This window comes from Anabas testudineus, chromosome 24, assembly GCF_900324465.2.
Source record: "Anabas testudineus chromosome 24, fAnaTes1.2, whole genome shotgun sequence".
NCBI lineage: Eukaryota > Metazoa > Chordata > Actinopteri > Anabantiformes > Anabantidae > Anabas > Anabas testudineus.
In genome coordinates, this window is record NC_046632.1 from 2,315,487 (window position 1) to 2,339,579 (window position 24,093).

The 24,093-nt window shown below is 39.8% G+C and overlaps 3 protein-coding genes across 5 annotated transcripts; 2 read left to right on the plus strand and 1 right to left on the minus strand.

The window, feature by feature from the left end:
* The first annotated feature begins 155 nt into the window (after window positions 1-155).
* On the plus strand, window positions 156-15,413 carry mcm9 (minichromosome maintenance 9 homologous recombination repair factor). Of its 3 annotated transcripts, none has more exons than XM_026340644.1 (16): window positions 156-235; window positions 329-376; window positions 460-638; window positions 1,529-1,694; window positions 2,881-2,987; window positions 4,747-4,953; window positions 5,033-5,114; window positions 5,215-5,415; window positions 5,531-5,656; window positions 6,227-6,346; window positions 6,489-6,663; window positions 8,113-8,315; window positions 10,847-11,050; window positions 12,504-12,586; window positions 12,939-13,084; window positions 13,387-15,411. In XM_026340644.1, the coding sequence occupies exons 3-16, from the start codon at window positions 474-476 to the stop codon at window positions 15,131-15,133; spliced, it is 3,732 nt and encodes a 1,243-aa protein (XP_026196429.1). In that variant the 5' UTR covers window positions 156-235; window positions 329-376; window positions 460-473; the 3' UTR covers window positions 15,134-15,411. The 3 variants fall into 3 exon arrangements, with proteins under 3 accessions (XP_026196429.1, XP_026196430.1, XP_026196431.1); XM_026340645.1 differs by having other exon boundaries at window positions 188-235; window positions 333-376; window positions 13,387-15,412; XM_026340646.1 differs by lacking the exons at window positions 156-235; window positions 329-376 and adding an exon at window positions 1,159-1,290 and having other exon boundaries at window positions 507-638; window positions 13,387-15,413.
* Window positions 15,414-18,821: 3,408 nt separating this feature from the next.
* Window positions 18,822-20,660, minus strand: LOC113148902 (gap junction Cx32.2 protein-like). Its single transcript, XM_026340649.1, has 2 exons — window positions 20,282-20,660; window positions 18,822-19,820 (listed from the first exon to the last, which is right to left on the minus strand). Exon 2 carries the CDS (start codon window positions 19,809-19,811, stop codon window positions 19,047-19,049), a length of 765 nt encoding a protein of 254 aa, XP_026196434.1. The 5' UTR covers window positions 19,812-19,820; window positions 20,282-20,660; the 3' UTR covers window positions 18,822-19,046.
* An 849-nt stretch (window positions 20,661-21,509) lies between these two features.
* Window positions 21,510-23,343, plus strand: LOC113148901 (gap junction Cx32.2 protein-like). Its single transcript, XM_026340648.1, has 2 exons — window positions 21,510-21,719; window positions 22,265-23,343. The coding sequence occupies exon 2, from the start codon at window positions 22,281-22,283 to the stop codon at window positions 23,151-23,153; it is 873 nt and encodes a 290-aa protein (XP_026196433.1). The 5' UTR covers window positions 21,510-21,719; window positions 22,265-22,280; the 3' UTR covers window positions 23,154-23,343.
* The last annotated feature ends 750 nt before the right edge of the window (window positions 23,344-24,093 follow it).

A 24,093-nucleotide genomic window follows, 5' to 3' on the forward strand; every position in this document is an offset into this window, starting at 1 on the left:
TCTTTAAAGACTGTTCTCATCACGTTTCTTATTGTTCCCTCCATAAACATTAGTAAGTTTATTTAGTAAATACTGGATGTACTCGTCCGCTGGTTCTTGGTCGGCTCGGCTGCCTGCGGTCACGTGACGCACGCCGTAGCGGTCCTTCCGGTTGACGTAAAGCCCGCGAAACACCAGTCCTGTTTCCACCGGGGACAGAGGAGGTTCACTGGGAAATGCACGGATAAATAAAACGGTAAGTGGAGCCAAATGACTGCCACTGTGTACAATTCCCTGGTTTTCAGGGGAAATTGCTCATGAAATGTTATCTTTTTCACCTTTTTTAAAGTCAGTGTCCTGCTACATCATCCTGTAACTTCTGGGCAACTACCCCGACGTGAGCATGACAGTTAATACGACAGTTGTATGATGCTAACAGTATGACACTGAGTATTTCAATCCTCGTTTTTATTCTTGCAGCACATCACTTCACTATGTTGATAAACCCAGAACAGGAGGCCCTGATTGACCGGGTGTTTGAAGCCTATCTCACAGAGCACCACCGTGATGACATCCTCCAGCTTTATGCAGACACTCCTGAAGACGCCCACCAGGCTGTTGTTGTTAATGCCATGACATTGTTTGAAGCCAATATGGAGGTACTATCAACACAATACAAAACATATTAGCTTAATTTAAAGTAAGTAGAAATGTCATTTTGTTGATTTTTATATGTGCTTATCTAAAGCTGGGGGCTTTAAAGTCTGTTTTATACCAAGGAATACACAACATTCACATTTATAATCATTGTGGGTCACTATTGCAGCATTACCATCACATAATAGACATGTGTTATTGGGTGCTGTGAATGAGAGGAATGCCAGGTGCCCAAGCTGAGATACAGCCTTGGTATTTTTACATTTTATTAATGCAATCAAAATTATAATCATTAGTATCAGTCAGAAGTTTGTAAACAACTTTATTTCACTTTTTTATTTTCAACATTGAAACAAATATGGAATTGTTATCCTAGGATATGTTTTATGTTATTGATTCTTCCAAATGGCCATCTTTTGCTTTAATGACACCTTTGTATTGTAGTGCAGTGTATGCTTATGCAATCAGAAACCATCACCATCACAAGTCACCCTTTTTAACTGTCCCTGTCTTGCCCACTAGTGATTACCTCGACCTCCCATCTTACTTTGTTTCCCCCACTCCATTCTCATGTTGGAGGATATTTTTTATCACGAGATAGACTGAAAGAAGCAGCTGCAGCAGTAGGGCATAGCAGAGACAGTTGGAAAACAAGTAGGTATAAGTGGGAACCCCTGGCTTAGATCAACAAACAAATCATTTCACGAGTTCTACTTATGCTGTGAGAGGTTGTATATACAGTATGTTATATTATATATATATACTGTACATGTCAATTGTGTGTTGATACATTTCTTAAGTTATGTCTTATGTTATTTTTTTGCACACTTAATCATCAGCTATGTTTGTTTGCACTAATTACATGACATCTGTATTGGCCATGTGGCCACAGGTTGGGGACTATTTCAACGCTTATCCCAGTGATGTCCTCACTATATTTGACAAAGTGCTACACAGAACAGCCACGGAGTTATTAGAGAATGTGTCTCCGGAGAACCATGGAGGACAAAAAGCAAAAGAGCAAAGAATGAGACACACTCTTCATTCCCGCATTACAGGTGAGAGATCTACCTGGCAATGATGGCCGGATGTCACTAGATGTCTCTCAGAGCTTGCATTGTGAGCATGTGATGTATTTAGTACAGACATTTTCTGTAGTTGAACTTTCTTCTTTCGTCTTCCTCTGAATGTCACTTAACTGTACAGATTTTGTAAGGTTTTCCAGTCCATTGTGTTGTCTACTGTAGAAAAATTAACTGGTTTAGTTGTTGTTGTGGGTAAAGCATCATCCAAATAAGTCTGCAACTGTTTAGAGGAACAAATGTCATCCACATTTAGTGCCCTACTGCAGAACTTATGCATAGGCTTCTTCTGAGTCTTCCAGGTCAGCCTCCTCCACAGAGGCTGTGTTAGTCGGGTACAGGAGTACTTGTCCTCTTACAGGGCATTCACACATGCAGGCACCTGGTTTTACAACGTTGCTAGACGCGATAGATTGATGGACACTACATTTCCTCTGAGCTAAAAATAGCACACATAAGTGGTGACTGCTATGAGAAGCTCATCCACAGCTTGTATAATGTTTACATACAGTATCACCATGCAGCATCAAAAGTAAGTTTTAAAATACATAAAATTGAACACCATACCATTTTAGCTTGCATTTCACACAAGTTTCTTTGGCAAGTGAACATAACTAACTAAACAAAATTCTGTTGCTCTCACGAAGGTTCCAGGGTGAAACAACTACACCTATATTGAGTGATAGACTGTAGATATCAGATGAACTTAGTGGTCATTTACATCTAGGTCTTGGTCTACAACTGCTGCAACACTGGACAGAAATACAGGCCCACAGGAGCGACTCTTCTGTGGGATCTGCAATAATGACATTCAAAATGAGACTGATGACTGCATGAAAACACAGAGATCTCTAGAAGAAAGCCATTGACTTAGTATTGTGATTAGGGTAACGTGAGAGGAAAATTTGTAGATGTAGATGGGTGCTTTACCCCTTCAGGCCACAGTATGATGCTTTAGGCAACATAAGCATGTTGCTGCATATTAGCTAGATACTATATACTAGATGACACTTGAAGAAAAAAGAAAAAATGGCAGTAATTTTAGTTGTCTTGTGATTGAAGTTGTAAACACTAACTCATGTAGAATGCAAGTTTGTGCTTTTGGAGTCTGCATTATTTCTAATCATACATTTCTGTTGTTTATTGTTACTTGCATGTTTAGGTCTGCCCGTGTGTCCAGAGCTGACCAGAGACACTATCCCCAGGTCCAGAGATGTTGGTCACTTTTTGTCTGTCACTGGTACGGTTATACGCTCCAGTGTTGCCAAGGTAACAGCACAGCCCCACAATTAAAATGCACAATTAAAACTATAAATAGCATTGAATGTTGCATCTCACCTGTCTACTCATTCTTTAGCAGCAACTTTTGTTTTTAAAGTAACTCTTACATGAGCAGAACATTTGTCTGACTGTGTGACACATACACACACACACACACACACACACACACACACACACACACACACACACACACACACACACACACACACACACACACACACTCTTACATGTGCCAGACATAAAATTATTAAATACAAGTAATTCCTGATCCATTAGTATTTGGGGTGTAACAGCTATGAAACTGAGATGGAAACCTTGACACATGCTCATGGTCTCGTGGTTGTGTACAGGTGCATCTCAATAAATTAGAATATCATCAAAATGTTTTTTATTTCAGTTATTTAATTAAAAAAGTGAAACTTATATATTATATAGATTCATTACATACAGAGTGATATTTTTTAAGTGTTTAAGTGTAGTCTTTTACAGCTAATGAAAACCCCAAATTCACTATCTCAGAAAATTAGAACATTATAAAAAGGTTTAATATTGTAGACTCATGGTGTCACACTCTAATCAGCTTTTTAACTCAAAACACCTGCAAAGGTTTCCTGAGTCTTTAATTGGTCTCTCAGTCTGGTTCAGGAGACTACACTATCATGGGGAGGACTGTCATTGACAGCCTCCACATGAAGTTTAAGCCACGAAGGGTCATTGGTAAAGAAGCTGGCTGTTCATACAGTGCTGTATTCAAGCATAGGAACGTTAAAAAGGAAGGAAAAGGTGTGGCAGAAAAACCTGCACAAGCAACAGAGCTGACAGCAGTCTTAAGAGGATTGTGAAGCGAAGGACATTCAATTATTTAGGAGAGATTAACAAGGAGTGGACTGCAGCTGGAGTCAGTGCTTTAAGAGCCACCACACACAGAAGTATCCATGGGCTACAACTGTCTGATTGCTTGTGTTTAGTCACTCCTGAACCAGAGACACCGTCAGATGGTCTTACCTGGGATAAGGAGGAAAAGAACTGGACATTACATTTTGCATTTAGTTTGGAAATCAAGGTCCCAGAGTGGAGAGGCACAGGATCCAAGTTGCTTGAGATTCATTGTGAAGTTTTCACAGTCGGTGATGATTTGAGGAGCCAGGTCTGGTGTTGCTCCACTGTGTTTTATCAAGTCCAAAGTCAGCTCACCTGTCTACCAGGAAATTCTAGAGCACTTCATGTTTCCCTCAGCTGACAAGCTTCATTTACCAGCAGAATTGGCAGCTTGAATGGCCAGCAAATTCACATCCTGGGCTTCCGTTACAGCAGTGCCACAGGCCGATCTTATCCATGCCACGTGCATAGATGCAGTAATTCATGCAAAGGGAGCCCTGACCAAGTATACCAAAATCCTGTTTTTTATTGATGTTTATGTAATATTAACATTTTTTGAGATAGTGAATTTTAGGGTTTTCATTAGCTGTAAGCCATATTCATCAAAATTAAAATAAATGGTTGGAATATATGACTCTGCTTGTAATGTATCTATATAATATAAAAGTATCACATTTTGAACAGAATTACTGAAATCATTTTTGATGATATATTAATTTATTGAGATGCACCTGTACATGCTGTTTTCTTTGATCATCCTTGACATTCATAAAGAAGTTGGCTGGAGTTCAGTGTACAGTTTACAGTATGTGTGTGTTTCTCAGTGTTCTATGTACACGACTAGTATTGTCTTCTCTACCTCTCACAGGTGCTGGAATACGAGCGTGATTACATGTGTGCAAAGTGTCGTCATGTTTTCACGGTGCAGGCTGATTTTGACCAGTTCTATACCTTTATCCCACCGGTCACTTGTCCTAATCCTGATAGCTGTAACTCATACAAATTCAGCTGTTTATCTGGAGGATCTGAGCCTGCTGTCTGCAAGGACTATCAGGAGATCAAGATACAAGAGCAAGTAGGGCAACTTCTGTGCATGTGTTCCCAGTTTTCTTTGTATGTATCAGTGTAAATCTGGACCCTCCCCCTCACCACAGGTGCAGAGGCTGTCCGTGGGTAGCATTCCTCGTTCTATGGTGGTGACTCTTGAGGATGACCTGGTTGACAGTTGTAAGTCTGGTGAGAACTTCCACTTTATCACAGTACTGATTTTCACCTCATGGTGTCAGTGTACAGTATCATACTCATAGTAATTGTGGACTGTGCGGGTTGCTCCCAGGAGACGATGTGACCGTGTATGGAGTAATGTGCCAACGTTGGAAACCTTTTTATGATGGCTCTCGCTGTGAAGTGGAGCTGGTCCTCAAAGCTAATAATATAGAAGTGAACAACCAACAGGCTGCTACTGCCCTGCTCATGAAGGATGCACAGAAAGAGTTTGAAGACTTCTGGAATAGCTACAAACATGATCCCATAGCTGGTGTGTAAACATTTCCTTCATAACATTAGAAATTCCGTTACATATACAAACTGTAAATATTTAATTTTAAATATATATTTAAATATTTTTTCCTCTCCCTCTGCTCTCTCTGTAGGTAGGAACCAGATCCTGTTGAGCCTGTGTCCACAGGTTTTCGGGATGTATGTGATTAAGCTGGCTGTGGCCATGGTGTTGGCTGGTGGGGTGCAGAGAGTAGATTCTTGTGGAACCAAAATCAGGGGTACCTTTTTAATTACTTCATTTTCTTTACTTTCTTTCATGACTTACCTTTTTCTTTTTACTAACTTATATATTAATGTGTGACAAAAATTGCAGTAGCTTTACCTTTTAAAATAATTAAATAATCAAGTAACTGTTTTGTTTTGTTTTTTTTTTGTTTTTTTTTTTTTAAACTCAAATGTCAGATTCACTCAAGTTTGCTGCTGTTCTCCAAATTTTACTTTTCTTGAGGTGTGTCTAGACTGGTCCACCTGTGGCTAATTGAATTAATTCAACAGTAGAAGAAGGTACACATCTTTGGATAGAAGGTCCCACAGTTCATTCTGAAATGTGTGATAATCTGTTGTTACCTTCTTCTCGTGTTAAAAAGAGTTTGTTTTGGTTCATTTAGTTGAGCTCTTAGTGAAAATACTTCAGATAAGAGAAATCATTAATTTTCCATTACAGTAGCATGCCACTCTCTTTACTTCTTCTATCTTCTTCTATTAGCTACGCGTTAATTTTTGTCTTTGGAAAAGCTGGTCCTCTGTGCGGTACTTTCTCACTGTGAAGTTATTCTTGTCCTCTATAGGTGAGTGTCATATGTTGCTGGTTGGTGACCCTGGCACGGGGAAGTCTCAGTTTCTAAAGTATGCAGCTAAGATCATGCCTCGGTCTGTACTCACAGCTGGAATTGGATCAACAAGTGCAGGTAGGCCCTGTTCACAATATAGCAATAAGGTAAATTTTCTGCCTCATTTGAACCATCCAGATAAAGAATTCTACATATATACATACTGTTTAAAATATCCTGTCAGACTAAATTTACTTACATATAATGTAATTTCCTGAAGGACTGACTGTAGCAGCAGTGAAAGATGGAGGTGATTGGCACCTGGAGGCAGGTGCCCTGGTCCTGTCAGATGGGGGTCTGTGCTGCATTGATGAATTCAACAGCATCAAGGAACATGACCGCATCAGTATACATGAAGCTATGGAACAACAGTCTATTAGTGTGGCCAAAGCTGGGTAAGACACATACACAACAATATGTTCATAGAATTCTAGTCTGAGCGAATAATAGAATATTGCTACTAATTTAAATGGGGCTTGACAGTAATTAAACAGCAGTGCTATTACTGCTCTTTATCAGATTAGAAATGGCCAAAATATGGTTTTCACTTCAATAAGTTGGTCCCTTAAAAAGTATACATCGGTTTTACTGCAGTCAGTTTTTTGTGTGTATACGGTGCTTATAAAAGGTTTTTATCCCCTTGGATGTTTCATCCTTTTATCGACATTATAAATAAATCATGGTCAATAAAAGTTGGTGACTTTGACAAAAAATGTCAGAAAAATACCTAATTATTGTCAAAATAAAAACAGGTTTCTACAAAGTAATGTCAATTAAATACAAATATGTGAGGTGGAATCAGTGTTTGCGTTAATATTCACCCCCTTTAAAATGACTGACGTAATCCAACAGAGGTCCAGATATTTGGTGCTTGTAGTCCCACAATTAGTGAAATGGGGATCACCTGAGTACAGTCAATGCGCCTGAATACGACAAAATATAGGACAACCCTGGAGGACAGTTTTATTTAGTTAGCAAGACAACTACAGCTTGGGAAAAGATTTTCATACAGCGAAAGCTACACAGAAATGGTTTGCAGACAACAAGATGAATGTTCTGGAGTGGCTTAGTCAAAGCCCAGACCTCAATCCAATAGAGAATTTGTGGATGGACTTGAAAAGGGCTGTGACTCCATGCTGTTATTACAGCCAAAGGTGCATCTACTAAATACTGACCTGAAAGGGGTGAATAATAATGCAAACACTGATTTCACCTTAATTGTTTTATTTAATTGACATTACTTTGTAGAAAACTGTTTTCACTTCACATTAATGAGGTGTTTAAGTGTAAGTCGCAAACTTTTATTGACCATGATTGATTCATAATGTCAATAAAAGGATGAAACATTCAAGGGGGTGAATACTTTTTATAGGCACTGTATATCTCATTACAACCAATAGATGCTTAGATAATTCAATTTATTTGGCTAACTTGCAATTTAGTGTGTCTGGGTTGTTATGCATATATTTGCAATACAGCCAATGTGCCATAAAGCCAAGGCAGTGTGACTCTGTCTGGAATAGATTATGTGATGTAATCAAAGGATTGGTAAAAAAACATCTTTAAAAAGGGTAACTGGAGTGTGGCCACCAGCCTGTGGCAAGAGACAATAGTTGTTAACAGTTAAGTTGAGCCTTTAGTGGTCGAATTCTTTGTCCTATTTTTTTCACAGCACAGAAACAAGTTGGTAATACTGAAAAACTGAGTGTTGCCAATTGTGTTTTTAAAAATCAAAACATTTTCTATAAAATATTCTTGTTGGCTAATAAAGTGAAGAAGAGTAGCGACAGTCACCTTTCTGTTTATTTAGTTTTTTTTCTTGACATCATCTCCCCTGTCCACAGTATAGTGTGTAAGCTGAACACTCGAACCACAATCCTGGCAGCCACTAACCCCAAAGGCCAGTACGATCCCAACGAGCCACTGTCTGTGAACGTAGCTCTGGCCAGCCCTTTGCTCAGTCGCTTCGACCTGGTTCTGGTTCTGTTGGACACCAGAAACCCAGAGTGGGACCGCATCATCTCCTCTTTTATTCTGGAGGACAGAGGTAGAAGATATGCTTTTGAATTGGGAAATAAAAATGTCTGTCATTTTAATGTAGGTTACTGTAGTATAAAGTATTATCAGTATTATTATTTTCTCTTTCAATATATAAAAGTTCTGTAACAATTTGAATATCATTTGTAACTACTTCTTATCAAGACTGTCTGATATAAGTTGTAAATGGCACTGGGGTCCATCTCTTCTCATGCAGTAATTGACTATGCTGAACAGCCAATCAGGGTGGTCTCCTTGAGTGTGTTGAGTGTTTGACCCCCGTCACAGACGGTCAAACAGGTGGACAAAAGAGGAGGCTCGAAAGGACAGGCTGAATACACAGGGCTCCCTTACGTACAGGTGGATCACCTGAAAAAGGTTAACAACTAGGTCACAACTGCCCAGAAGAAATCAGAGGAGCAGCTGCAAAAAAATCTTAAACGCTGGCAGGAGGAAAGGGCCTCTTCAAAGACAGTCAACGAAGGACTCCAACAAACCCTCAAAGACACACAGCAGCTGTGGTCAGAGAAGGAGAGTGACATGGACTCAAGGATGCATGACCTTGAGCAGAAAATTAAGGAAATGTTGGACAGAAAGTCCAAAAAGAAGAAAAGCTGGCTGTCCCGGCACTTCAGACTGTTTGAGCGACTGAAGGATGTGTCTCCAAATGAACAACTCTTTGTGTGTAGGCAGTCCTGCCTTACGGCATTTTTGAATTCATATCTTCTCCCCCCTGTGTAGGTTTAACACAGGTGTTCCGGTTTCTCCCACATACAATTCTATTAATGAAACTAACTAGAATAAAAGGTGTGAATGTGACAGCTCAAGTCTGTGCAAAGAGTTTTCACTCTCTGCACAAATACCCAGAAATTATTTTAAGGTTACACATCAGCACACACCCTGTGCTGACATGTAACCTCACAATAAACAAGGTCATTCCTGTGGATTACTGAGATTTTATTATGGCATAAAGCCAACTCTCCAAAGACTCCTTATTTTGGTCTTTGGTTAATTCAATAAATAAATCAAAATCCCTCAAAGCAACAGCAATATTTTATTCTTGGTCATGTTCAAAACAAAATAATAATCATAATTCCTGTCATTTTTCCATTCATTCAGATAATTATAAAGATGTGTCATCTGGAAAAATAGCTGGAGAGAGAATGTTGGAGAGATCTCATCATTCGTCCTACTAAATAACACAGAATAACATCTTCTAATTTAATCTCCATTATTTTAAAATGGAGATTAATGCAAACTAATAATTTTTCTTCTATTTATTTTTAGATCCTCTCTTGCCAGTTTTCCTGGCACCAAATAAACAACTCTATGTACCACTCAGACCCCATTTTTGTCAAAGATCCAGGGCAAGTTTTGTTTAATATCAATTTACCATAATGAAGCTTATAAGTGCATCCAGAAAGTATTCTCTTTTACATATTTTGTTATGTCACAGCCTTATGCCATATTCAGTCTTTGTCATGACACTCGAAATTGAGCTGTGGTGCATCCTGTTTCCACTGATCAACCTTGAGATGTTTTAACAACTTGTTCGGAGTCCACCTGTGGGAAATTCCGTTGATTGGTCATGATTTGAAAAGGCATACACCTGCATATAAGGTCTCCCAGTTAACAGTGTATGTCTGAGCACAAACCATGAAGTCCAAGGAATTGTCTGTAGACGTTTAAGATGGGATTGTATCAAGGCACAGATGTGGGGAAGGATACCGAAAGAATTCTGCAGCATTGAAGGTCCCAATGAGCACAGTGGCACCATGTCTGGATGAAGCCAGGGACTGCTCACCACAGCCAATACCATCTCTACAATGAAGCATGGTGGTGGCAGCATCATGCTGTGGGGATGTTTTTCAATGGCAGGAAAGATGAGAAGAATTCAGCAATGTACATAGACATCCTTGATGAAAACCTGTTCAAGAGCATTCTCGACCTCAGACTGGGGTGACGGTTCATCTTTCAACAGGACAACGACGCTAAGCACACAATCAAGATGAAAAAAAAAAAAAAGGAGTGGCTACAGGACAACTCTATAAATGTCCTTGAGTGGTCCAGCCACAGCCCAGACTTGAACCTGATTGAACATCTCGGGAGAGATCTGAAAATGGCTGGGCACTGACGCTCCCCATCCAACCTGATGGAGCTTGAGAGGTAGCACAAAGAAGAATGGGAGTCCAAAAATAGGTGCCAAGCTTGTAGCATCATAGTCAAGGCTGTAATTGGTGCTAAAAGTGCTTCAACAAAATATTACGCAAGAGCTGTAAATACTTATTTAAAAAAAATTGTTGTTGTTGTTGTTTTTTATTTTTAGGAAAACTGCAAAGATTTCAAACAAACTTCTTTCACTTTGACATTATGGAGTATTTTTTGTAGAATTGTGAGGAAAATAACAAATTTAATCTTTGTTGGAATAAGGCTGTTTCATAAATGTGGCAAATTGTTAAGTACTTTCAACAACTTTTTTTTTTTTTTGCAGGGTTTCATGATGAATGTGCTGACTTGTCAATCCTGTTGCTGTGTTCTCAGGACTGCCTGCTGATTCTTCCAGCCTGTGGTCCATGGAGAAGATGAAAGCTTATTTCACTGTGATTAAACGCTTGAAGCCGCAGGTATCTGAAGAGGCCAACATCATCTTGACACGTTACTACCAGCTGCAGAGGCAGAGCGATGGCCGCAACGCTGCCCGCACCACAATCCGCATGCTGGAGAGTCTGAGCAGACTTGCTGAAGGTGAGGATGGACTTTTGATTACTATCTTTTAATCTCATATTTTAATACACTGCCTGTCAAAAAATGGAGAGTCACCATCTGCATTTAACTAAGCAAATAAGTAAGAACCTCCCATGGATAATTACTGCATGGATGATTATGTTTCTGCTGACAACAAGTTATTGAACCTTAACTGATGAGTGAGTAGCTTCTCATTTCTTAAACAACCAGGTCTGAACATACATCCTGTGGTCAGGGTAAAGATATTAATCTGACAGGGCCAAAGTACTGACATGAATCAAGCAAAGAAAACATCTAAGGAGATTAATGAAACTACTGAAACTGGGTTAAGAACTGTCCAATAGAAGAAGGTCATGTGGTCTGATGAGTCCAGATTTATCCTGTTCCAGAGTGATGGACGCATCAGAGTAAGAAGAAGCCTAATCCCCTTAGTCATCACATTACTCAAAAGAGCCCCACCTCTGCTGCCGTTTACTGTCATTGTTGTTATCGTTGCTGTTATTGCGTTGTCTATTTTCTAACAATTGCAGTGCTGTGGATAATATGATCTGGGGTTGCTGCAGTTGTTCAGGTCTATGTTCAGCAATGTTATGTACCCAAAGAATGAGGTCAGCTGACTACCTGAATATACTGAAGGACCAGATTATTTCTTCTCTGATGATACGGACATATTCCAAGATGACAATGTCAGGATTCATTGGGCTCAAATTGTGAAAGAGGGGTTCAGGGAGAATGACACATCATTTTACCACATGGATTTCCCACCACAGAGTCCAGACCTTAACCCCATTGAGAATCTTTTGGATGTATGATGTATCATTGTCCAACTGCAGTATTTTTTGCACCAGTTGTGGCTGCAGGCATTGTGTTTTCAGTTGATCTTGTGTCTTAAGAGAATTTCTTCAGATTTGGCATAAACGTCCACTCGGAAAAAATAATTAACTGATTAGATTTCAATCTATTCTCAATCCAGCAACATTACAGAGAGGCTAAACCAGGTTATGGACACAACTACACATATAATTTATTGTTAGTTTTAGTCAATATCTGTTAACAATAAAAATATAGAAAATCAACTGTCTTAGCATTAATAGTACTGTGTTTTTAATTAACCTAAGCTAACTAACCTAACTGGGTTTATATACTTAGAAATACAGTGGCAAGAAGTAGCATGTGAACCTTTTGGAATTTTATGGTTTTCTCCAGTAGTTTGTCATAAAGTGTGTTTATGTTATTATTTTAGGCACATTACATTTTTTAATACTCCTGACTTAGATGAAGATAAGATCACATTTAATGACAAATTAATGAAGAAAACCATGAAACTCCAAAAGGTTTACATACTTTTTTCTTGCCAATAAATTGTCTTTGGCAAATTAAAATAATGTTGTATCATAGAAGGCTGAAACCAGCAGAACAATGCCTCTCACAAAGAACTGTTTCAATGTCACAGCTCACGCCAGGCTCATGTACAGGGAGACAGTGACCATAGAAGATGCTGTCATGGCCGTTTCTGTGATGGAGTGCTCCATGCAGGTAAGAAGACAGCAAGATTAGCTACTTTACTAAACGACAAGTGACCATCACTCAAATTGTATACTTACAATTACTGTAATATTAAAATGATAATGTAATTAACTCCAATAATTGATAGAGACTGGTGATTGATAACAGTCACACAGTATATGCTCTTCCTAATCAGTTGTTTTGTAATGTACGGTGTAGATTTCCGGCTAAGCATGATACTTTGTAAATCGAAAGAAAACTGTATTGAATAAAATTTGTCAGCAATATGTGATGGTGGAACACTGACCATTAACATTTATTAATGTCCATGTCTTCCACCATAACACAGCAACAGTAACTATACGGGCAAATCTGTCTTTAGGGTGGTGCTCTGCTGGGAAACGTAAATGCATTACTCACCTCATTTCCTGCTGATGCCGCTCATCAGTATCAAACTCAGTGTAAGATACTGCTGGAAGGGCTTAACCTGCCCGTGCTCCTTCAGAAGGAGCTGGGTCGATTGGCCAGGTGAGTACCTGACTGCTCTTTTGCATTTGCTGAGCCTCAGTTACAGTGCTAATTCTAAAAACATGTCAGTGCTTGAATGATGTGCTATCAAGAAAGGATAACATAAAAAATGACTGTGATAAACATGGGTTTTATAGTGTGGCTTGTGTAGTCACTTTTTCCACAGCAGTGGAAATCCTTTTTAGGCACTTTGTGTTGGGCAAAGGGACATTGTTAAACCTTTTGTCATAAGCTGTTCTGTTTGGTTCTGAAATCTTTAAATATCACAACAAAAGTCCACCTGTATTTTCTTTATTCCATAGGCTAAAGAGCATCACCTCAGAGGCCTCCCAGCATCAATTTAGAGACACCCACACCATCACCAGTAACCACACGGGTGATGTCACTGTAGAGAGCGGTTTGGACTGGTTCGACTCCATCACGCCATCCGTGTCATCAGATGTAATGAACTTGCCCATAATTACATCGACTCAAGACAACCAAACTGAACAAGCAAACAGTCGGTCAGTAATGTCAACAATAGTCAAACAGCCAATCTGTCAATCTGAGAGTGATGTCATTAGTAGTCGCTCAAGATTAGACAATGATGCTGTTTCAGAACCTTTTGCAACTGTTCCTGGTTCTTCCCAAGAAGAAAACAGAAAGAGTAAAACTGTTGAAAACATGAGAGAACAAAACTCTGTTTTACAAAAGGAGAGACGGAAACCTCCAGAGTCATTGGAGTTTGTGTTTCAGAAGGTCTCAAAGAATCTGAGACACAGAAGACTTAGGGAGCTGGAGCTGAAAAATCAGCAGTGTGACAATGGAGGAGGAGAAGGAGGAGTTGGAGAGAGGGTGGTGTTGGGAGATGGTGCAAGCAAAATTATGACGGATGTTTTAGATAAGACTTCAGATTTCTGCACTAGCAGCGCACTGTCATCAGATAAAACCGGCACCTCAAATAGCATAGTTCAGAATAATCTGTCCTCTGGTAAACAAATTAGATCTGAGTCAGAAGACGGAAGACAAAAGACTGGGACTAAGAACATCAGCACTGTGCTGAGGGAGAAGATGGCAGCTGAATCTGAAAAAGACATGCATGCTAAGCTGTCAGGCTTTATATTTAAACCAAGGAAGATGAAACCTTCAGTCCACAACATTGGCTCAGATGTCAGTGGAGAGTCCCAAACTGAAAGTCGCTTCAGCACTAACACAGAAAGCAGAAAAAATAAGTCGACCAGCTTGCTGACAGACATAGAGACGAGTGAAAGCAGTAACACAGGGAACCAGTGCCGAAAACCTTCAGAAGCTGGAGATAGGAGAAAACGGGTGAGCAATGTCAGTGATGTGGGAGACAGTAGATGTGAAACTATTGTTAGTTTTACACTTAAGGACCTGGAAAAAGATGAGGACAAATCAGCACAAGGAAAAAGTGTAGGTAAAGAAAAGTGGAGTGATGTTACAGAAGCTCAGGAGCACCAACCTGTCATGGTCAACGTGAGTGATGATGCTGTGATCAACAATCCAGAACCATTTAGACTGGGTCACGCCAAGTCCACCGTGACCTCTTCAACTCTGGCTAAGCTCTCAAGATTCGCATTCACCACCACAACTGAACCCACAACCACAGCTCAAAGCAAAGCGGAAGAAAGTCCCAATGAAACAGATGGTGTTGAGAGCTTAGGAGCTAATTCTAAAGGCAAGAGGAGTCTAATTGACAAAGTAAAGGGTGTGTTGCTGCCCACAGCCACCGAGCTCACACCTGGACTTAAACATCACAAAGGGACAGAGTCAGCAAGTAATAGAGAGTGCACAACAAAGAGGACTGAGTCAACCCAAGCTGCAGAGCCTAGTAACACTGTAAAAATGGTGAAAAATGGTCCTGTTGACTATCAAAGGACTGTGAGTTTGAAGAAGAGAAAGTGTTTTGAGCTGGGACCTTCACCAAGCAGCACTTTTGGTTTTAAGGGCCCGTTGTCAGGACTGTCTCTGTTTGGCTCTGTTGAGTTGAGTAATGACGTTCTTGACACTGACTGGGATCAAGAGGTTTCAAAGAAAACTAAAGTGTGAAATCATTGTATATGCTTCCAATGTGGGAATAAAGAATAATAATCAACTTCTTGTAAATGATCTGGATACCATCTACAGACTGAAAATAAACCTGTTTACTACACTTCAGCATGAATGGGATGAAACACCTGTGTCCATTAAGTTTGATTTTACTGAACAGACTCTTTAGCTGGACCAAAACATATAGTTCTTGATTCTCCTGATGAGAGCCATTATATGGACTTGAAGCTCAGAAGAAACTACTCGGAGTTAAGATAACATTGTGATACATTCTAATTCCACTAATTCCACATAAGCGTTTCTCTAACAATAGCAATAAAGATTTTGTACCAGATATACTGACAAATGAACAGAGCTAAAAGAGTTCCCTTTTTTTTTTTTTTTTTTAAGAAAGTTAAATGTTTGTCAGACGTGGTTTCAACATGATTTTTCAGGAAGTCTGAGGCAGCTGCTGTTTTTAGCAATTCTTAGCAGCGTGGGTTCCCAGGACAACTGTTTCCACAGAATCTGTGGAAATTAAAGCCACAAACTCTTTATTATGCTGTAATGATTTAAATGTCACGAGGATAAAGGATGAAAAGCAGCAGTGAAAGAAGAATTGGTTTCTGGCTTTCCTGTTGAAAACTGATGCGTAATTTAGGGATGTATTTGACAGCTGTCATGTACACTTGCTGAGACAAGACAGTTATGCCACAGCTGTTCACTGATCATAGATCACAGAATGTAATCAGCATTATCAAGAGTTAAACTGTCATTGAGGACGGTAACCTTTTTCCAGTTTCTGTCTTTCAGGGTGTAGAAGGAGCACAGGATGATATTGCAGTTAGAGCGTTCTAAAACGTAATGTAATGATACTTTACAAAGTCTCCACCAGAAAGTTTTTCCAATCAATCCCGTTCTAAATGGAAGAACTAAGAGAATGCTCTGTTTGCCTCTGTATCATAGAACCAGGTTGAGGCTTCAGATGACTGACGGTGACAACTGTGACTACACTGCAGCTCTGCCACCTAACGTGAGTTCAGTCATCAGCTAAATTATATTTATTTCACTGTGAAGTGATTCTCTTGTTTGTGTTTAAAGTATTTTACTACATATTCACGTGTGCAGCACAGCTTTCAATATGTGTTGGTCATGTAAACCTTTGACAACACCTCTTCACATAAAGAAGTTTAGTAGTATACTTGTTTGTTTCTTTTTTGGAAACATTTCACATTCTGTAGCTTTAATGTGCAAAAGTACTAAAAATGCATGGATAGAGAATGTTTCATGATTGACATGACAGTGATTCATGTCCGTGGTGACCTACTCATGGTGTTTTTCATTAATTTTAGATATAAAGCCACATGACATTCACTCCTAAACACACTCCTAAATTAAAATCAAGAAGCATGTTTTCACCCATGAAATTCTTCAAATAAGGGAGCATAAAATTAGTGTTTTTTGTCAAACATAAAACTGGCTGTCAAATGTCACCTGCTAACTAAGCTTCCTGAAATAGTCACAGATGGGATTTATCAGTTGTTTAAACATTTGGCTGATTTTATGCACCAGACAGATTTGACATACTGTCCACTATTTATGGGGGTAGTTAGATTTCCCAAATATACCTGTAAACTGGAAAGCACAAGAGCATCTCTGCACTCAATACTTCAGACTCTCCAGTATTGTTCTGTTGACAATTACAATTTGTAGGAAGGAAGGAAATATTGTACTCTTTACTCCACTACACTTAACTTAGAACTTTAATTTCTAGCTACTTCCAAAATTCCTAATACAAATTTCAACTAATGATTGATTATGTATTATTATGGATAAACCACATGTCGCTACAAATAATGGTTAAACCAGTCCAACCTTTACTACCTGTAACATTAGTGGTGTTTACACATGAGTGCATCAATAATTATAATACAAAAATAATATAAGGTTAGGTTGTCACCGTCATAAGATATGACTTTGAGCTTTATTTTAAGAGGTTTCAAAAAAATATGTGTAATATGAAATTTAATATTTGGGCATTATGTTAGTATTTGCCCTTCCTGGTTTGTTGTTTTTTTGCTTATTTTACATACTCAAATTATTCAGATTATCAAATTAGGGGGGAAAAGCTGTCCAAACCTTTCTGAAAAAGTAATTGCCCCCACTAGCTAAATCATAAATGATGTGATTAACCAAATTTTTGGAAAGCTGAGTTAAATTTTGCTCACCACACCCTGACCTGATCGCTGCTAGACATGTTGAAGAAATCACTTTGGTAGAAGCTGTCTGACAAAGTGAAGCACACTAAAGGATCTCAAAAAGCAACACATTGTGCCACAATTTAAAGAATCTAAGAACAGATTAAAAGTAACTGACATGTATCGGTCTGGAAAGCTGAGGCTAAGGTTTTGGGAGTCTAGAATAAACCATGGTAAGAGCCATTATCCACAAATGTAGAAAACAGTGGTGAACCTTCCCAGCAGTGGCTGGCCTACCACAATTACGTACTAATTAAGAGCACAACAGTGACTAATCCAGGTGGTAATTAAAGAATCCAGAACAACATCTAGAGGACTGCAGGTCTCAGCAATTCATGAAAAGAACATCATACCAACAGTAAAAGATGGTGGTGGTAGTGTGATGGTCTGGGGCTCCTCAAGACTTAGACTTCTCCCATAATAGATGGATTCACAAATTACATGTCTTGCCATCCATATGTGACCTTAAGCTCAAGTGCACTTGGATTATGAAGTGCTCATTGCCAGTTATCACAAAGGCTTGATTCCAGTTGTTGCTACGAAGCATGGCACAACCAGTTAAGAGGTTTAGGGGGCAATTACTTTTTCACATAGGGCCTTGCAGGTTTGAGCAGCCGTTTTCCCTTAATAAATTAAATCCTCATTTAAAACCTGCATTTTGTGTTTACTAAGGTTATCTTTTTGTAATATTAGATTAGAAGGGGACAAATGCATTTTCACAGCACTGTATAGGGCTATACTCTTTGCTCACTGAGCAAAATGCTACCAAACAGTTGTTGCTTCAGAGTAGGATAATGACCCTTAAAATAATAATAATAATAATAATAATAATAATACATTTTATTTAAAGCGCCTTTCAAAACAAAGGATTTTAATTAAAGTAATAAAATTTATGGTTGTATTTACCCTTATATCACTTTAATACTTTCAAATCGATCATAGTGTCAGCAGCTGTCAAGTGGCTGAAAGGGAAACATGTGACATCTCTATGTCTTAGAAGAAGTATCATTACCACAGTGTTACTGTAGTGTACCACTGTGGTAAATGAAAGGACTGAATTGGAAAAATATACTTAGTTAAGGTAACTTACTTTTTTTCTTACCGTTTTTTGTTCCAAATCAAGTTGCAAAGTGACACTAATTTTTAACTTGAAAAATGTTTCTTTAAACTTTATTTATGACATGTGGTACACATCTGAACTAGTTTTGTACATTCATGTTCAACTCAGCAGCATCAAGTTCAGTAGAGTTTGAGACTCGGTGGGATTAATGCCCAGAGAAATGACATCTTATTGGAGAACGTGTACGTTTTGTTCTTAAACTACATCATTGAGTATAAAGTGTACTTCTCCATGTAGTGGATTACTTCAAGCACTTTTTCCTTGAGTATTTACTTTGTCTATTTCTGCTGTGTCTTACCATTTATGTACAAGGGTTGAAAACAGTCCATCCTACCACTCCAAAACGTAATTTATTAAAAGCTACAAGAAAAAGCCTGACATCTAATTAGTTACTGTAGTTACACAACATACATGTACAGCAGCATTCTGACAAGTTAAAAGTGGATATGACTAAACTCGACATTTATATGTTAACGGGTGTGAGCACAGCAGGAAGCGAGGAGCTTGGCAGACTGCAGAATCCGTCTGAAAGCTAATCATGTCTCTTTATTGCCTCTCAACACAGTATCACTTTCTCACCATAATCTGGCTTGTTGAGACTGTAGGTCTCTCGGGGAAACGGACCACTACTCCTCCTCGCGCTGTCCTTTATCTTTGAGATCATCAGGTGAAATATCTCCACGATGTTGAGGATCACAGAGAGCACGGACATCGCCAACATGAAGATAATGAAGATGGTTTTCTCTGTGGGACGACTTATGAAGCAGTTTACCGGTGACCGACAGGGGTAGTGGGGGTACGTAATGAAATTGGGCATTAATATGAAGCCATAGATGTAGTATTGGCCTACGATGAACGCCACTTCAAGCAGGATCTTGACCAGCAGCTGTGTCATGTAGCTGCACAGCAGGGCGCCCTTCAGCTGCACTTTGCCACGTTCGTCAGAATACTTTGGAGCTTTAATCATCCCGTCCTTACCAAGCTTGGTCTCCAGGCGTCTTCTCAACTTGTTTTCTTTACGAATCACCAGCAGGACGTGGCCCAGATAGATGAGTGTTGGTGTGGAGACAATAAGGATCTGAAGGACCCAGAAGCGCGTGTGAGATATAGGGAAGGAATTGTTGTAGCAGGCGTTCTTGCAGCCGGTGCTTTTGGTGTTGCAGTTCATGTTTGCTTGTTCATCTCCCCATATTTTATCTATGCCAGCAGCCAGGATGAAGATCCTGAAGAGGAACAGAACAGACATCCACACCTTCCCCACTACAGTAGAGTGGGACTGCACCTTGTCCAACAAATCAGACAAGAAGGACCACTCCCCCATGATGAAAGCCTGTTACAGGGTGAACAAAGAAGCAAATACAAGTCAGTCAGGTCAGTGTGAAGCAACCTTTTTATGAACAGGACACTCAGTGGTGATCCTAGAGTCTGGGGGAGCTACCTACTTTACCACCTATACACAAATCAACACCAGTGTTAAATATACAAGATTCATCAAGTGCACTTATTTATTTATTTATTTATTTTCATAACATGATTATTGGATACTATTGATTATAGATGACTAGCTGCAGGATCTTAGTGAAAAGATAGATTTCAGATCATATTTCAGGAATCCTCTAATGAAACACATTTCTGAGGCATGTTATTAACATTCTCAGACTGTTGTTGTGAATCAAACCTCCATCCCTGAAGCCTGAGAAACATAATCAAATAATAAGTTCACTGTCATTGTTTTCACGATTTATATTAGGATAATATTAATATTAATTGACACGATAACAGTGTTCCTACCTTAGTAGTAGTGACCCGTGCCTTGTTCAGTCGGCCTTTGTGCTTTGAATCAAATTTCTCTCACTTCTCACTTCTCTTATAAGCAAGCTAATGTGTTGCAGAGTCATCATTCTTCCTATGTCTGGCGGACCTGCCCACGCTCCCCCTCGTGTCACTCAGTGGACAGATGTTGCGAAATCCCAGTTACCCTAGAGCTGACAATAACTGACAGCGCATCAGCTGTTCCAAAACAGATTAATAACCTTCACTCCTACAAAGTGTCTGATCACGTATCTGTTTCACTGGAAGACCGCAGCCAAGGTTCGTGCAAAGGGACAGATATCGAAGGGCCCGGTGTGTGCTGACTGAATTACAATTCTGTTAAGCTGTGTGTGGCGTACCATTAAAACCCAGAGTCAGCCAGTGTCAGTGACAGGATCAGGAAAGTAGGTCCTGCTTTATTAACTGATCTGAAAGGTTTGTCTTATCTCCTGGAAATATATAAGACCACATTTATGTTAGGCAAACAGCCACAAAACAGTTACTCTCATTATTAAGAAAATCATGCATTTTGCTCTTGAGCAGAGAAAGTGAGCGACTTCTAGCAGCTTTCAACAGACCTGAGCCACGCGGCCTTCTCTCTGCAAGACTGTGCAAACACTGAGGAAAAAGAGCCAAAGCTTCCACATTCAAAAACACAAAGAAGAGGTGAGAGGCAAGAAGGTGGCTGAGACACGTGGAGAACGAAGATCCAGATGCAAAATATTTAGAATGAGACAGTAACGGCGAGGAGGTAGACAGGTCCCAGGGCGGCTGGTGGTCCAGTGCGGAGCTCCATTAGTTTTTCATGGTTGCATAATAGCTAAAAAACATTTAGAGTGCAATGAAGTCTTTTATATGTTATGTATTTGAATCAGTCAATAAGTCACGTCCGAGTTCAAGTTGTTTTTTTGACCTCAGAAGACCTTCGTTAAGAGTTCTCATTCTCAAACTGCTTACGTCCTTTCTGCTTCTTTTTCTTAAGTAACACTTGATAATGTGTCGCAATTAAAATCTCCCTTTTCGAGTAATCCGCATTACAGGTCACATACACAGGGTGTGTCTACGAAATGAATAGACCGCAGTGTGTGTGACTGGTGTGTCTGTAAAAGTAGGAGGTAAAGAAAGTCATGATTTATATCATGTAATAATGAATAATGAAAGAAAAATGCAACGTTTAGGGACATCAAGTCTCCTTTCAGAGGAACCGAGAGTGACAACATCCTCCGTTTCTCAGACTCATCAAAATCATCATGGGTTGCAAAAGTAGAAGTTGAGTCTGAGTCACTCAAGCCAGAGGCCTCGGCAGTATTTAAGAGTCGCCCAGTGTAGTGGATCACGTCTTTCATTGCCTGCACTCTCTGGCTCCTCTGTGATGGGCTTACGGCAAAGAAATTTCTAAAAATCTGAAGCCTGACAGGCGAGTACCTTTTCTGTTTCCCTTCAGCTAATAACATTATGTGTCACAGGACCTAGTTCAGTTATTCTCTTTATTAAGTCCTTATTAGCACCTCAGAATATGGTTATTGGTAACTTGTCAGTCAGTGATAACGTACTTGTAAAACCAAAGCTTTAGCACAAGTGTAGTTATTCTACTAGAAATGAAATTTTGAAATTAAGCAGAAGGTAAAATTGCTGCACTACATTTCATACTCATAAACTCTGTAGTCTGTACACAAACAGAGACACAGTTTCTCAGCTATGTTTTGGAATGACAATACAACAGATCGCTGCTCATGGTAAACAATATGTCTTATGAATGTAGAAATTATAAGAAGGTGTTCAAGACGTAAACCACATTTTACATTCACATTGCGAGCATAAAGCTTATTCCTGCCCTAACTGTAAGGAGGAGCAGGCTGCTTGTGATCAATACACATGGTGACACACAGTGGTAGAAATGTACATAAGTACATATGAAGTGCTTTCAGGTCTGACCTCTCTGTGTGTCTCCTCCTCTTTTAGACAATAGTTTCCAGCCATGGGCGACTGGTCTTACCTATCCGCACTCCTGGACAAGGTCCAGTCTCACTCCACTGTGGTGGGGAAGATCTGGATGAGCGTCCTCTTCCTGTTCAGGATCTTCATCCTGGGTGCTGCTGCAGACAAAGTGTGGGGAGATGAAGTGTCTGAGTTCTACTGCGACACCATGGAACCAGGATGCGAGCACACGTGCTACAACTGGATGTTCCCCATATCCTACGTTCATTACTGGGTCCTCCAGATCACTTTTGTGTCAACGCCCACCCTGGTCTACCTGGGCCACGCCATCCACATCATCCACAAAGAGAAGCGGATGTTGCAGCAGCTGCAGGACTTGCCTGATGGAAGCCTGCTGAAGAAACGCAAGTACACGGATGAGAGAGGAAAGGTGAAAATTAAAGGTGTTCTGTTTTGCACTTACATGACGCAGCTGATCTTCAAGATCCTCCTGGAGGTGGGATTCAGCGTGGGCCAGTTCTACATCTTCGGCTCCGTGGTGATGGTCTCCGAATTCCACTGCAATGTCCCTTGGCCCTGTGCCAGGTCCGTCGGTGCCCAGTGTTACATCTCACGTCCCACAGAGAAAACCATCTTCATCATCTTCATGCTCGCAGTCTCAGGTATTTCAGTGCTCCTCAACATCATCGAGATCATCTACCTGATCTGCAACAAGAGGAGAAACGCCAGGAACCGGATTGTAGCTCGGAAGCATGTGCACACTTCAGAGGAATACCCGTCCAATCCAGCATGGAGGGGAACAGCTGGGCCGTACGGAGGCTTCCCGATGATGCCTCTGCCATGTCAGGGTCTGGCAAACCAAAGCACAGATGCCAAACAAAATGACTCCATCACTAAAGACAAGGACAATTGATACATGAAGAGAAGTTTACGTGTTGCTTTTAGATGTTTGCTTTTGTTCTTACTTAAATATTTCTACATATTATGATCATGGTTGTGTGAAAAGTACTTGATTGAATTATGGAATTTAAAAACAATGTTTTCAAATAGCTACAGTGTGTTTTTTTTACTTAAAATGTTCAATTAAATGAATTAACCCACAATACTTTGCTCTGATTGGTCAGTACTGTAGCTCTAAACTCCACTGTGGTGGTACAGAAGAAGTACACAAACTCAATACTCACAACCTACCACAACAAAGGAGTATTACCACTTGACATTCTTTACTCAAGTTGAAGTAGTAAGTACACACTTTAATGGTTCAAGCACAGCACAGTACAAGTACTCCATAAGAACACAGCGTATTTCAAAGAATGTTGAATTTGATCCTGTTGATAACGTGAACGTCTCAGTTCAGTCAGGATTACAGGTCCAGTGATGGACTGAAGGAGGTCAGTGTATTATTGAGTGTATTACATGTACTTCCCTCCTACTTATCCCCCTTGTTAAGCCAATGCTCAGCCGAACCCTTCACATTCACAGCCTGTTTAACACCATTCATTCCAACACCTCGCGTCCACGAACCTGTGTGACATGGCTTCACCACTAGGTGGTGCTGCACAGCAGGGTTTTACAGAGTGTGAGGAAATTCTTCCCAGCAGCTCCACTACACTTGTTTCAGTCCTTCTTGTGACATCAAGGACTTTGGCATGAGCTTAACCACAACTACTGATTCATACAAACAAATCCTAAACGATGTACTCTGAGAAGTACGGTGAAATATACATGTACATGTACAAGTACAAGTGTACTTCAGAAGTGTTCAGCAACCTCTCAATAGGGGAAATGATGGTAAAGACAATGTATAGTAATTACTTTTAAAATAAAAAGTATGAATTGTCTGTTGCTAAACA

Coding starts and splice junctions, on each gene's coding strand:
- mcm9 (XM_026340644.1), top strand. CDS start 474: ATGTTGATAAACCCAGAACAGGAGGCCCTGATTGACCGGGTGTTTGAA. Junction 2,988..4,746: donor TACGCTCCAGTGTTGCCAAG/GTAACAGCACAG, acceptor TACCTCTCACAG/GTGCTGGAATACGAGCGTGA. Junction 8,316..10,846: donor TTTTATTCTGGAGGACAGAG/GTAGAAGATATG, acceptor CTGTGTTCTCAG/GACTGCCTGCTGATTCTTCC.
- LOC113148902 (XM_026340649.1), bottom strand. CDS start 19,811: ATGGGGGAGTGGTCCTTCTTGTCTGATTTGTTGGACAAGGTGCAGTCC.
- LOC113148901 (XM_026340648.1), top strand. CDS start 22,281: ATGGGCGACTGGTCTTACCTATCCGCACTCCTGGACAAGGTCCAGTCT.